This window comes from Mus pahari, chromosome 14 (genome assembly GCF_900095145.1).
Source record: "Mus pahari chromosome 14, PAHARI_EIJ_v1.1, whole genome shotgun sequence".
NCBI classification, from domain to species: domain Eukaryota; kingdom Metazoa; phylum Chordata; class Mammalia; order Rodentia; family Muridae; genus Mus; species Mus pahari.
Genome location: NC_034603.1, coordinates 82,083,122 through 82,095,686, shown reverse-complemented (window position 1 = coordinate 82,095,686; position 12,565 = coordinate 82,083,122). Strand labels below are relative to the sequence as shown.

The window sequence follows — 12,565 nt, the reverse complement described above, 5'->3', positions numbered from 1 at the left end:
GTGGCCCAGAGTTACTACCATTCTGGAATGGTCGGTTGAAGCCTCCATAACTTCTTCAGAGCTCTGGTCTCTCCTTGTAAAGAGGAGGAGCAACAGTCACTCCTCTTGATACACCTATGGGTACTTGGGGGACAGTTGTCTGGTCCCAGCCCTCCAGCCTGGCTACTTGGATTTCCTGTGCAAGTAGGCCACCCACCAAGACATTTTCCTCCCTGATAAGTCTAGGGAGGACATACTTGAGTGCTATGCTTGAATGTGATTTTTGTGTGAGTGCTCTTCAGTGTAGCCAAAGGTTGTCACTCCTATTTTACAGATGAGCAGAGACTGGGGGGGAGGGGGAGCAGAGACTAGGGGAAGGTGAAAAGGACTGTGGAAGGCCACAGATAGTAATCAACCTTTGATCTCTACACAGCTATAGATCTCTCCACTCCGAGGTCACTTCCTGCTACAAGGCTAATTGAGTCTCTTCGAGAGTGTCGGTCTCAAAGAGCCCCCCCCGCCCCATTACTAACACCCCAATGGGACCCACCACCCCCACTGCCGGCTATTAACAGATACCTTTCCTCAACGAGGATGAGGTCAGAGCCCCACAGGGCCCAAGGAGGATGAAGTCAGAGCTCTCTGGCTGGTGCAGATGCTAAATAATTCATGCTGCTGCTGTAAACGGGGCTGTAGCTTCCTGGAGGACCCAGCCCTGAGACAGCAGGCAGGAAGTCTGCTTAGCAGCCCCCTGAGCACAACCTTGGCATGCCCTCTGCAGAGCCTGGGGGCGCAGGGTGCTGGTCTTAGTGAGAATGTTGGTTGGTGCCTGTGCAGTGACAGCTGGGCAAGCCAACCAACCTTTCTGTGTCTTGCTTTCCTCAGCCAAGAGCTGAAGTGCTGCTGCTGAACAAGTACAATGGGCCACAGGAGCAAGCTGGGTGTGGCCATGACAGGGCCCCCAGGCCTGGGGCAGCTGTCTGTGATCATCTCTGGCCCAGCATGCCTTCCTGTGAACAAAGCATTTTAAGGAAGATGAAACGGTCTGTGCCCTGCCTCCCAACCATGCCAGGCATAGCTGGGTAGTTATCTGAGGGTGTCCCCTTTCCCACCGTACCCCTCCTACATCTCATGTGGGAACCGTTTGTCTCTCTGCCTGGCTGGTTAAGAATTCAATGTTTGTTTGGTTGTTTCTTCTATGTAGTCCCGGCTGGCCTGGAACTCACAAAGATCTGCCTGCCTGTCTTCCAAAATGCTTAAAGGCTTGCAACAGTGTATCCAACTGAGAATTCACAGGCCTGGTTTTCTCCCTTAAAGTCTCTAACAGAGAGAAGTTAGTTGCAATCAAACAGCTACTGTAGCGAGACTGGGGGGGGGGGGTGCCACAGGCAGGACCGCTGACTCAGACATTCCACAATCACTTAGAAACACACAGGAACAGAGGCAGTTGTAACCCCTCACAAAGAAAGGGCAGTCATTTAATTCTGAGCAGTTACAAGGTTGAACCTCCTTTTACATCCACTATAGGATTTAACAGGGTCCGTGTGACATCTATTAAGGGATAGTGGCCTGCAAATGATGAGCTTGGATCAAATCTGGACCTATTTGATGTCTCCCACTCAAGGCTTGTGTATGATACAGAGCTGTTCATTGGGAGGCCCCCAACCCTCAAAAAAAAAAAAAAAAAAAAGAATGTACTTCTCCATTGGAACTGGAACCGGAACTAAAAGACGCAGGGTTACCATGAAGAGTAACCATGACACTCCCAAATCCAGGCAGGCCTACATCCTCCAGGAGCCTCCAGTCACTCCTCAGCTTCAACTGTAGGCAGGACTTGGGCTATAAACACAGCCACACCCACCACAGGCTATACACACCTGGGGCTTTCTGCATCCTAAAGGACTCCCTTAAGACAGCAAGCTAGTCCCGCGCTTACTGAGGCCTATCTTGGGGCTCTAGATCAAGAACGGCATGAGGTTCATGGTCTGAGCATCCTCAGTCAGCAGAGAGCTCAAGGCAAGAGGGGTAACATTTGGAGGTATAGTCCTACTCTGTGGGAACCTTTCACCCAATGATAAAAGGCACAGGTTGCTGGGGACGACATGAGAACTAAGCATGGGATGCTTGCCTTCCAGGGAATCCACTCACCTTTACCTCTACCTTGGCACTAAGCAGGACTGGGCTGAGGGCCACGTTAGCACACTTCGGGGGTGGGGGGAGAGAAGAGGCTCTGTCTGGTACTCAAGAGTAGAACAAAGAACAATGCTCTGGAGATCTCCAGTCCAGGGTCTGGTACCATGACACCATCTCAGCCACTGGTATTAGTCAGCAGCTTGCAGGCCTGAAAATGGCCCTGTCTGACCTGGGTGGCCTTCGGGTGCCTCGGGTGCATGTCCTAAGGCCAATGACACTCCTCTAATGTTGAAAGCAGCAGATCATGTCCAGGTGTCCCAAGGACGTCTGCTGCCCAAACTGAGGTAGAAACTTAAGACATCTTTCCATAAGCGATCTGCAGTCCTGGACCGTACATCCCACCAGTCGGACACAGGAAAGGTTCAATTCACCCTGAGAATGCAGCCCTGACTCCCACCCACCGTGTCCTAAGGGAACTCCCAGACCCCACGTATGTCCTGGTAGCCCAAGCAGGTGCCTCCAGAGCCTGGGAGATCCGGGTAATTCAGCAATATCCACATCTGCACCGGTCCCAGGAGCTACCCCGGGAGTTGGCACAGAAGGCAAAAGCAGACTGGGGGAGATTCAGCCAGGGGATTAACCGAGACACAGAAACGGTGCAAAGCCCTAGCACCACTGTGGCCCACCGGCTCTTCGACCCTGTGCGGCAGGGCTGGACAACAAAAGCCTCCTCGGGTGGATCCAGTGTAACTGCCCTCTTCAATGGTGATGGGCAGCGGGGAGGACAGAACAGGCAGATGGGTCCTGCCCTGGTGAGGGGACACGACCCACTGAAGGTATAGTAGACTAAGTCCAGGTTCAAAGGTACTGGGACCTGAGACCCTCAGGTCATGAGAAAAAGCCTGCCCAACCTAGCCCGTGACCTTCCAGTCTAGATGGTGCAGCAGGCCCTAAGCAGGGTAAGGGACAACTTCTGTTGTGTGGCTTGTCTCTAGAGACTCACAAAGATTCACCTGATGTCCATTGTGAGATATGCTGATGGGTCGCCAACATGGCCAAGAAGTTCCGTCACACACCGGACGTTCACAGTGGGACAATAACCTGGAGAACCACATGGGAACGCAGACTCTGTGACCTGAGGGGTGTGTTAAGGCAGGAGATGGGAGTCAACAGTTCACTCCCTGTAGCTGCAGTTTCTTGGATACCAGGAGGCTGGGATGGGCAAGGGACAAGTGGCCCTATGAGCACCAGTCACATGCTTCAGGCCTATCCCAAAGTCCCCACTCAGTCAGTCCACTGTTTCAAACTGGTGGCCTCTGGTTCCCTCCCAGCTCCAAGGACAAAGGTGGGAGGCTGCTGAGCCCTGCTCAGCTCGATGCAGAGCAATGAGAGATCCAGATGAGGTGTGGTCCAGGGAAGAGGGCATCTACCATCTTGTTTTATTAGTCGGGGACTGATCCTAAAGTAACCAGAAAGAACAAGCGTCAAAAAGGAGGATTCTACTGCTCATAGCCCAAGTACTGAATCGGACTAAGAGAAAAATTTTATAAGTCTCAGTCAGTCCTCAGGGAGCAAGGCCATCTAAATATAGAAGTTTGGGAGAAGTCTGGAGTCTTCTTCCAAGAATCCTTTTCTCTCAACAACAACAACAACCTTATTTTTTTCCCCCTTACAACTGGTGTCAGAAAATAGCTTCTGGCTAGTCCATGACAAACATTCCAAAGCCCAGGATGGGCAGGCTCTCAAGTCCCCTTGAAGAAGCTGGACTTGGCACCCAAAGGTCAGAATATTATCCCATCCATAAGGAACAGAAGCAGCTCAGAGCCCAGGCCACTGGTCTGGCTTATCCCAGGGAGGGCCAAGGACAAAAGCTGGGGATATCAGTCTTGCCAGTCTTAGTGCAGCCACCTAGAGGCTCTGTGGCCTGACTGGGTCACTTTGCTTACTATAAAAGAGGTTGGGAGTTGGGGGTGGGGGGGCTGGAGAGATGGCTAAGCAGTTAAGAGCACTGACTGTTCTTCCAAAGGTCCCAAGTTCAATTCCCAGCAACCACATGGTGGCTTACAACCATCTATAATAGGATGGGATGCCCTCTTTTGATGTGTCTGAAGATAGCTACAATGTACTCATATAAATAAAATAAATCTTTAAACAAACAAACAAACAAAAAAAGAGGTTGGGACAACTACCCTTAAGGTCCCATATAACCCTGAAGTGACAGCATTCTGAGACTTTGGCTCTGGAAATTGGAGGCGAAGACTGGTCTTGTCCTATTCGCTGACCTCTCCCACACCCCTCCCCCCATACCCACCATCCCTGGAAATGATCCTGAGCTGTTGGGGAAAGACTTTTACTGATCCCCACATTTTAAGCACATGGATACTTTGACCCCTGAAGCAACCATGGCTGGCCTGACTACCTGTCTTTGTGAATGCCCATTGTAAACAGTTCAGGCTCACTACAAGCCAACCTCCTACTGCGGCAAAGCATGATCTCAGAGCTTGGAGCACAGTGGCAGGCTGCCTCACCTTCTAAAGTATGCTAACTTCCTGTGGGAGAGGCCAAGATGAACGGATCCCCTCCTAACCCTAGAACTTCCCACTGGTGGGTCTGCCTCCCCCATTCTGTCTCTTCATATAGCCAGTGGAAGATGAGACTCAGTTTGGACACTCCCAGGTGTAGAACTGTACCCCAGACTGAAGAGCCCAGATACTCATTCTGATGGTAATCAATGGCAGACACACTAGAGAGTCCTGCCCAGGAGGAGGCGCCAGCCCCTTACCACAGGAACCCAAAGAGTATCAGCCCTAAGAACTGGATATGAGGAAGAGGGCCCACTGATCATCACCCTTGGTGAAAGCAAGGAGTCACGGGAAGTGAGAACCCAGTCAGAAACCACAAGCCCAAAGCAAGAGTTAATAAAGCAGAAATGTATTTATTAGGCACCCTTACTCCTCACAGAGGAGCAGGATCCAGCCTAAGGCATCCTCTCTGAAGCTCAATGGAGGCTTATAGTTGTCACCGGAGATTGTAGGCATAGAACCAGCCACCATCCCAAGCAGAACACTATTTGGATAGAGTTAGATTGCCAGAGGTAGCCCTGGCATGAAACCGGGCAGGCGCCGGGACTCCACAAACACTGGGTGGGAGGGGCCCTCGTGGACACCCAACCAAACGTCAGCAGATCAGGGGATCTGACCCTGAGGCATAAGCCACATGGAACCAGTGAGGAAGGGAGGGCACCACAGAGCATAGGCTCCCTAGTAGTCCCTCACCCAAACCAGGTCCCAAGGGCCCTCTCTGAATTGACCTGCTTCCTCCTGGCCACAGAGGCTGCCTTAGTCCCACACATAGGGATTTCTAAAGACCTGAGAGAGCTTGCCGTCTTTTGGTGGCGTGGCCACCTGGTGGCTCTGGACCATGTACATGTCTTCTGCTCGCAGGGTTGAGTTGGCACTGCCCATCACCTGGCTGTTGGCGGTGGCCCGTGGGAGGATGACGTCGTATGCACCTTCAGACTGGAAGGAAGAACAGGCGGTCTCACAGTCAGGGCATCGGGAGCCAGGTTCCGCCAGGGCAAATGCACAAATACCCAGCTTCCTGCAGGGCTGTGCCTGCCAGCTCCCACTTCTTGACCCCTCCACCCCCATTCCTCCAGGGGCCCTGTTGGCAGGATGGAACAGATGACTCTACCTCTGGAAATAGAGAACTGGCCTTCTGAGAAGAGGAGGTCCCTGGCTACATCGGGGCTTCCCAGGAGACCCTGTCTCTGAGTTCCTGCTCCTAGGTTCTTGGGGAAACCTCAGGTCTGGCGGAGAGACGCTCACATTAAGCTGCTACTGCCCGACTGCTACCATGCACAAGCATGGTACCTGAGTCCCTAAAAATGTCACTGCAGTACCTGCTACCCTTCTGCTAGGTCCTGGTTCATAGAGACCTGGCCCCAAATGCTCTACCTGGAAAGAACATGAACCCCTGGGGTGGTCCCACCTGTCTTATCACAGTGTATGACAGATGTTACCACCAAAGCTCTGAAGCTGCCAGGAGTGTGTGTGTGTGTGTGTGTGTGTGTGTGTGTGTGTGTTGGTCGTGGTAGTGGTGGTGTGTCCCTTCCTAGAACATCCAACCATGCTGGCTGTCTAGGATACTTAGATCTGGGATCTTCAACTCAGGAATGCACCAAAATGATCAGGACTGTTTGTAAAGCCCCACCCCCAGTTAAGCTCCAGTCCCTAGCTGGGCCCCATCCTGAGATAGGCTGGCAAATGTTTAACTACTGGGATGGGAAAGCCCCGAAGTCCCTTACAGAACTGCCTTGGGGAGTTACTCTCTTCTAGGTAGAACCCAAGCTACCAGGTGATGTCAACCCCCACCCCCAATTCCAGATTCCCCAACCCCAACACGGAAGTCACATTACTGTGTCCACCTCAGACCCAATCTGCACTGTCAGCAAGTTCTCAACTGCTGCTCACTCCGATGGCCTGTGGACCATGGGGTGTGAGAATGAAGCAGGAACAGCAGCCCAGTTCAGCTCGCCCTCCTGAACTCAGCAGCCCAGTTCAGTTCTCCTCCTGAGAGAGAGAGAGGCTGGGCCAGCTCCACGGGGCTCCTGGTGTGAATGAAAACTACCCAGCTCTGCTCCACGGTACAGCTTCACCCTTGGAAAAAGAGCTGGGGCTGGAAGGCTCCGACACACCAGCCAGCCACCCCCGGCTCCCAGCCGGAGAGGTGGGGAACGGATGGGAACAGCACCCTGCTGACCTCCTGGCTTCCTGTTCCCAGAATCCTGCCAAGGCAGGTCGCTGACCTCTCTGGCAGCCACTGCCAGCAGAGGGGAGGACCACATATGGAGTGGGAGTCTACTCCACCTCCTTCCTGTTCCCACAGCCCCCTAGCTAATGGAGGACTGCTCCCAGACTCAGGGGAGGTATAAGGTCAAGACATGGAAATAGGGTATCATATAGCCCAGGCTGGTGGTGCAGGCTGTAGCCAGAGATTGCCCTTGAACCCCTGTGCCTCCTGCTTCTGCCTCCTGAGCTCTAGAATTACAGGTATGTGCCACCATGCCTGGGCCTCAGGCTGTGGGTGATGCCAGTGATTCAGGGCAGGGCCCACTGCACTGTGCTAGAGCCCAGAGTTGGTAGGGTTAATGCCGCCAGGAGAAGCTCACCATACCCTAATGCCTCAATCCAGCACAGCCTGCACAGCCTCTCAACCACAAAAAAAAAAAAAAGACTGGGCTCTGTGACTATCAGCCAGGCCACAGGAACCCTAAGGGACCCACTCACCGGGCCTTTGTGCATCAGGGCCATCTCGGTGGGCTGGTACACGCTGGTCAGCAGCTGTCCATTGTAGCCACTGTAAGGTGACACCGGTCTCTTTGCTATAGGGAAAAAAAAAAAGCTCAAATTTTGAAGATTTCAGGACTCTCGGCTCCTGTCTGTCTCCCCCTCCCCCACCCCAAGCAATTCTCCTGGGCATAGGGAAATGGGGTCCTGGGGTCTGACCCATGGTGACCTGTGAGTGAGTCAGTGGACCTGGTGCCCCTTCCCATATCTGGTGTGCTTTTGTTTAGATGTTCAGAAAAGTACTGCATGGCTTCCTGCTTGTGGGACAGGGACACACACACACACACACACACACACACACACACACCCTCCCCCATAGCTCAGAAAAACACGCTGTCAGCAACCCTCACATCCCTATCCACCCCCAGGGCCAGAGGCCAAGAGGAGCACACAGGTCTTGGGCTGCCTTCCAAGATGGCCAGCCTCCAGCCCCCACCTCTACCACCATGGACCCACTTCTAGGCGCAAGGGGAATACAGCTGAGACCCCACAGCTTTTTGTGTTCATGTCCTCGTAGAGCATGGGTGGCTATGGTATCGCACTACAGCCACACACCCAGCCAGGGAGCCTACGCACTCCGCCTAGCCTGGGCCCCCTGGCAAGCACCCAGACAGATTTGTAACTCTCTGCACCTTCTGGTGTGGGTTTCTCATGCTGGGCGCCGCTGGGGTACTGGAGAAAAGCTGCTAACCAGGCGGAGGGGGCCAGGTATATGGAATTCAGCTGTCTCCTGCAGGGTTGAGGGACCCTGCAGCCTGTGCTGGACTCCGAAGTGCTGGGCTCATGTGACTGATTTTTTTCCATAGGGGGTGAGGGGGGGAATGAAATAAATAACTTACAAGCCTAGAAGTTACTCTATGAGAAGAAAAAGACCAAGAATTCTCCGGTTCACTGCCGGAGTACAGAGGTAGGAGCAAGGGTTGGGGCAGGGTTTGTTACACCTCCCAGGACCTGCCCAGGTCCTTAATGACATCTTAATGCCTCTGCGCCAGAAGCCACCCCAGTGTTGGGAAAGTGTCTTCTCCATGGAGTAGATCACAGACTATGTATGTGTCACTGCCTTCCACAAAGCAGTTTGAGGCCCGCGGTGTGCACAGAAGACCCTGGATTTCTGACTCTGGCATGCCCATTGCCTCTTAACTGAATTTCTGTCAGAGATCCCCGGGCCAGTACGTGATAAGGGCTTCGAGTCATCAACATAAACAGCTGGGGTCCTGCAGAGCTCTGGTTGTGCCTGAGAAGAGAGGGGGGGGGCTACAGCTTGTGAGCCGCAAGCCCCTGTGTCTTAGCACAGAGCCCAGCACACAGCAGGTCTTCCAGTTAAGGAATGTGCTGCTGAGGTCAAGGTGGGGCCATGGTGAGCATTGCTCCTGTGCTGAAAACTGAACTGAGGTCTCAGGTCTGCTACAGAAGGACTTACCCACTGCCTACATGCTCCATCCCCGGATGCAGGGGTTTTCAAGCAGGAAACTACAGACATCTTTCTCAAGAGAAAAGCTCCCTGCCCAGCCAGCAGTAAAAGATATGGAATAAAAGTCGGCACAGCCAGGTAAGGGAGCTTGTGCCACCAAGCCTGGCAGTCTAAGTCTAGCCTCCAGTACCCACATGGTAGAAAAGAAATAACTGATTAAATAAATAAGTGTAATTTAAAAAAAAAAAAAAGTAGGCATTGGCGATGTGTGCCTTTAATATCAGCACTCGAGAGGCAGAGGCACACAGATCTCTGGTCAACAGATTTGAGTTCCAGGCCAGCCGAAGCTACGCAGAGAAACCCTGTTTCAAAAACCAAAGCAAAAAAAAAAACAAAACCCGAAAGCTGGAAATACTGGCATATACCTATGATCCCAGCAACTGGAAGATGGAAGGGTAAGTTCCAAGACTCAGCCCCAGCTACATAGTGAGTTCAAGACCAGCTCAGGCCACGTGAGATCCTGTCTATTCTCACACAGAGACACTCTGACACACATACACACCCCCACAAAGATAGATATATATATACAAGACCGTCTTGCAGCACCTGAGGCTGGTTCGTCCATAGAAAATGCCTTGTTCTCCACAAACATGCTCTGGCCCGTCTGCTCCTTCAGGATGGTCTCGTAGCCCACCCCTCGGGTAGGGTACATGTCCCCCTGGTAGCTCTGTTCTGGGCTGGGTTTGGTCACCTGGGAAACCTCAGGGATGACATAGAAGAGGACAAAGGTCCAGGCATTGGCAGCGAGGGCAATGGCCAGCGTGGGGTCATCCCAGGTGGGGCTACGGTGCTGCTCGTTGCCATAGGTGTACATGACAATCCATACCACCCAGATGGCGATGGAGATGACTGTGGTGAGCAGCACAAAGACCCCGTGCTTCCGCCAGCGCTTGAAGCGGCCACACAAGGTGGGCCAGGCTCCTAGGAAGGCCGTCAGCAGCAGCAGCATTACGTAGATGAGAGCCATGACAAAGTCCATGTTGGCGATGGCACACGGAGAGGTCACGGTCCAGTCGGCACTGCCATTGACCAGGGGGCTAACCTGGCCTCCTCCCCGTACCAGGGTGATGATCAGCCACTCGGTGTTAATGATGACCTCCACAAGGGTGAGCAGCAGAGCCACCGTGAAGATCACCCAGCCTCGGGGCCCGTGGTTCTTCCGGGTTAGGAAGTTGAGGGAAAGGACGTGGGCTACCAGACAGGAGAAGCAGATGGCAAACAGGACCCCGAAGAGGAAGCGTCGAGAGGCGCAGGTAGAGAAGTCCGGCTTCACCACGCAGGCGAACACGAGGCAGAAGAGGCCCAGGGTGCCCAACAGGAAGAACACCTGGGTCCCCAGGAGGCTCCGCTTCTTAGTGTCCTGCACAAATGGAAGGCTAGCCACGAGGATGATGGTTAGCACAAATGTCGTGATGATGCCCGCTCCGGCCACTGCCTCCAAGACGATGCCCCAGGCCCCTGAGCGGTCACAGAGGTTATAGTAGAGGGGGTCCAGATCTGGGCTGCAACCGGGTGGGGCATGGTTCTGGGCCAAGGCTCCTGAGAAGAAGAGAGGCAGTGCTAGGCACATCAGCAAGGTTTTGTGGGTGGCCATCCTGGCTCCCAGGCCAGGCTTCAGCTGGGTCCCTAGAGACGGGCAGAACAGACAGAATCAGTCCTCCAAGGTCAGACATCAGTGTGCACGGTATCCCCTCCGTCCCCTCCCCATCCTGAAAAAGAGCTGATCAGGAGACATGTTCTTCTAGGCCTCAGAATCCTTATTTTATGTGTCTTTAACTTTAGAAATTGTATTTTACGTGTATGGGTGTTCTGGTTGTAAGAACATCTGTGCACCCGTGTGTGCCGGGTACCTGTGGAGGCCAGAAGACGGTGTTGGATCCCTGAAAGTGGAGCTACAGTTGGTTGTGAGCCATTACATGGGCGCTAAGAATTGGACATAGGTTCTCTAGTAGAGTAACACATGTTCTTAACCACTGAGTCATCCGTCCAGCTCTACATCAGAATCCTTAGCCTAAAAGTAATGAAGGTTTATCTGAGTGGAGAGATGAGACCCATCTGTCATCCTTATGTTTTCATTTTGTTGTTATTGGTGGTGGTTTGGTTTTGTTGGGTTTTTTTGGTTTGGTTTGGTTTGGTTTGGTTTTTTTGATTTTGTTTTTGTTTTTTGAAACAAGATTTCTCTCTACAACCACAGCCCTGGCTGTTTCAGAATTCAACTTTTTAGACCAAGATGACCCAAAAATCACAGAGATCTGCCTGCCTCTGCCTCCCAAGTGCTGGGATTAAAGGTATGAGCCACTACACCCAGTTGCCATCCCTCTTCCTAACCATGGGCAAAGGGAAACTTCTTAACCGCTAGAGAGACCGCTCAGTGGTCAAGAACGCTGGCTGCTCTTCCAGAGGTCCCAAGTTTGATTCCCAGCACCCGCATGATGGGTCACAGCAGTCTGTGACTTCCAGTGCCAGGGGTCTGACTCCAGACTCCTCAAGCACTGTACACACATGGTGCATGTATATCCATGCAGGCACAACACATATAAACATACAATAAAAATAAACCTTGAAATCTAACAATGACCTTTCAGTGCCCTCTTTAACCCTTCAAAACCTGGGTTTAGATATTCTCTGAGCTCTTGGAGCTAGAAGTCAAACACACCACCACTCAGCACTGTCCCTTTTGCCTTGGGGCTTACAGGGCTCAGGCCAGATATGGTGCCCATCAACTAAGTTCTGGAAATGCCGTAGTTTACAGTAATAGTTACTCTTAGTTGCCAGCTTGACTACATCTGGAATTAACTAAAATCCAAACGGCTAAGCATACCTGTGAGTAATCTTCTTTTCCTTCTTCTTCTATTTTATTTATTCACTTTACATGCCAATCACTGCCCCAACTCCTGGTCAGCCCCTCCCACAATCTCCCCCATTACCCACCCCCACCCTGGGATATCCTTCCACCCAAGTACATTAAGTAGAATTTTTTTCTTAATTAAATCATTTCATTCTGAATCTTTGAAGTGAGAAGAGCTTACATTTGGGCCATACTTTCTACTGGGATCCTACATAAAGGACACGAAAGAAAAGGAGAAGGAAGAAGGAAGAAGAAGAGGAGGAGGAAGAAGGAAGAAGAGGAGGAGGAGGGAGAGGAAGAGGAGGAAGAGGAGGAGGGTGAGTCCATTAGAGCCTACTTCTTGAAGACCTGCCGAGACATACAGCCTCGAGGTCTGAACTACTGGATCCTTGGACCTTCTGTTGCTAGACAGCCACTATTGACCTGGCTGAACCGCAGCCTGTAAGCCATATATACATCCATTCTGTAAGTCCTGTTCTCTAGAGACCGCTGACTAACAAACCACTCGGTTCTGCTTTGCTTTCTGAGGAGGAAGGATTTACTTGGCTTACAGAGCACAGTACATCATCAAAGGAACCCAAGGCAGGAACCTGGAGACCAGAACTGAAGCAGGGACTATGGAGGCTGCGGCTTCCTGGCTTGCTTTCCTTGGTTTGTTTACGTGCCCCTTTCTTTTTTTATTTGTTTGTTTGTTCACAGGACAGGGTCTTGCTATGTAGCCCAGGCTGGCCAGAACTCACTACATAACCACCATCACCACGCCCCGCCCCACCCCATCCCCACCCA

General features: G+C 52.2%; 1 protein-coding gene across 6 annotated transcripts in view; it reads right to left on the bottom strand.

Moving 5' to 3' along the window:
- Window positions 1–1,002: 1,002 nt before the first annotated feature.
- Window positions 1,003–12,565, bottom strand: part of Gprc5c (G protein-coupled receptor class C group 5 member C) — a 21,528-nt gene continuing 9,965 nt past the window's right edge. For 4 of the 6 annotated variants that reach the window (XM_021212662.2, XM_029546397.1, XM_021212659.2 and 1 more), the window contains exons 2-5: window positions 9,478–10,557; window positions 7,401–7,495; window positions 5,481–5,630; window positions 1,003–3,571 (exon numbers count right to left, since the gene is read on the bottom strand). In XM_021212662.2, coding sequence (XP_021068321.1) covers window positions 3,539–3,571; window positions 5,481–5,630; window positions 7,401–7,495; window positions 9,478–10,525 — 1,326 coding nt within the window. In that variant the 5' untranslated portion in view covers window positions 10,526–10,557 and the 3' untranslated portion in view covers window positions 1,003–3,538. Of the gene's footprint in view, window positions 3,572–5,027; window positions 5,631–7,400; window positions 7,496–9,477; window positions 10,558–12,565 lie in introns of those variants that run through there. The other 2 variants (XM_029546400.1, XM_021212660.2) reach the window with 1 other exon arrangement.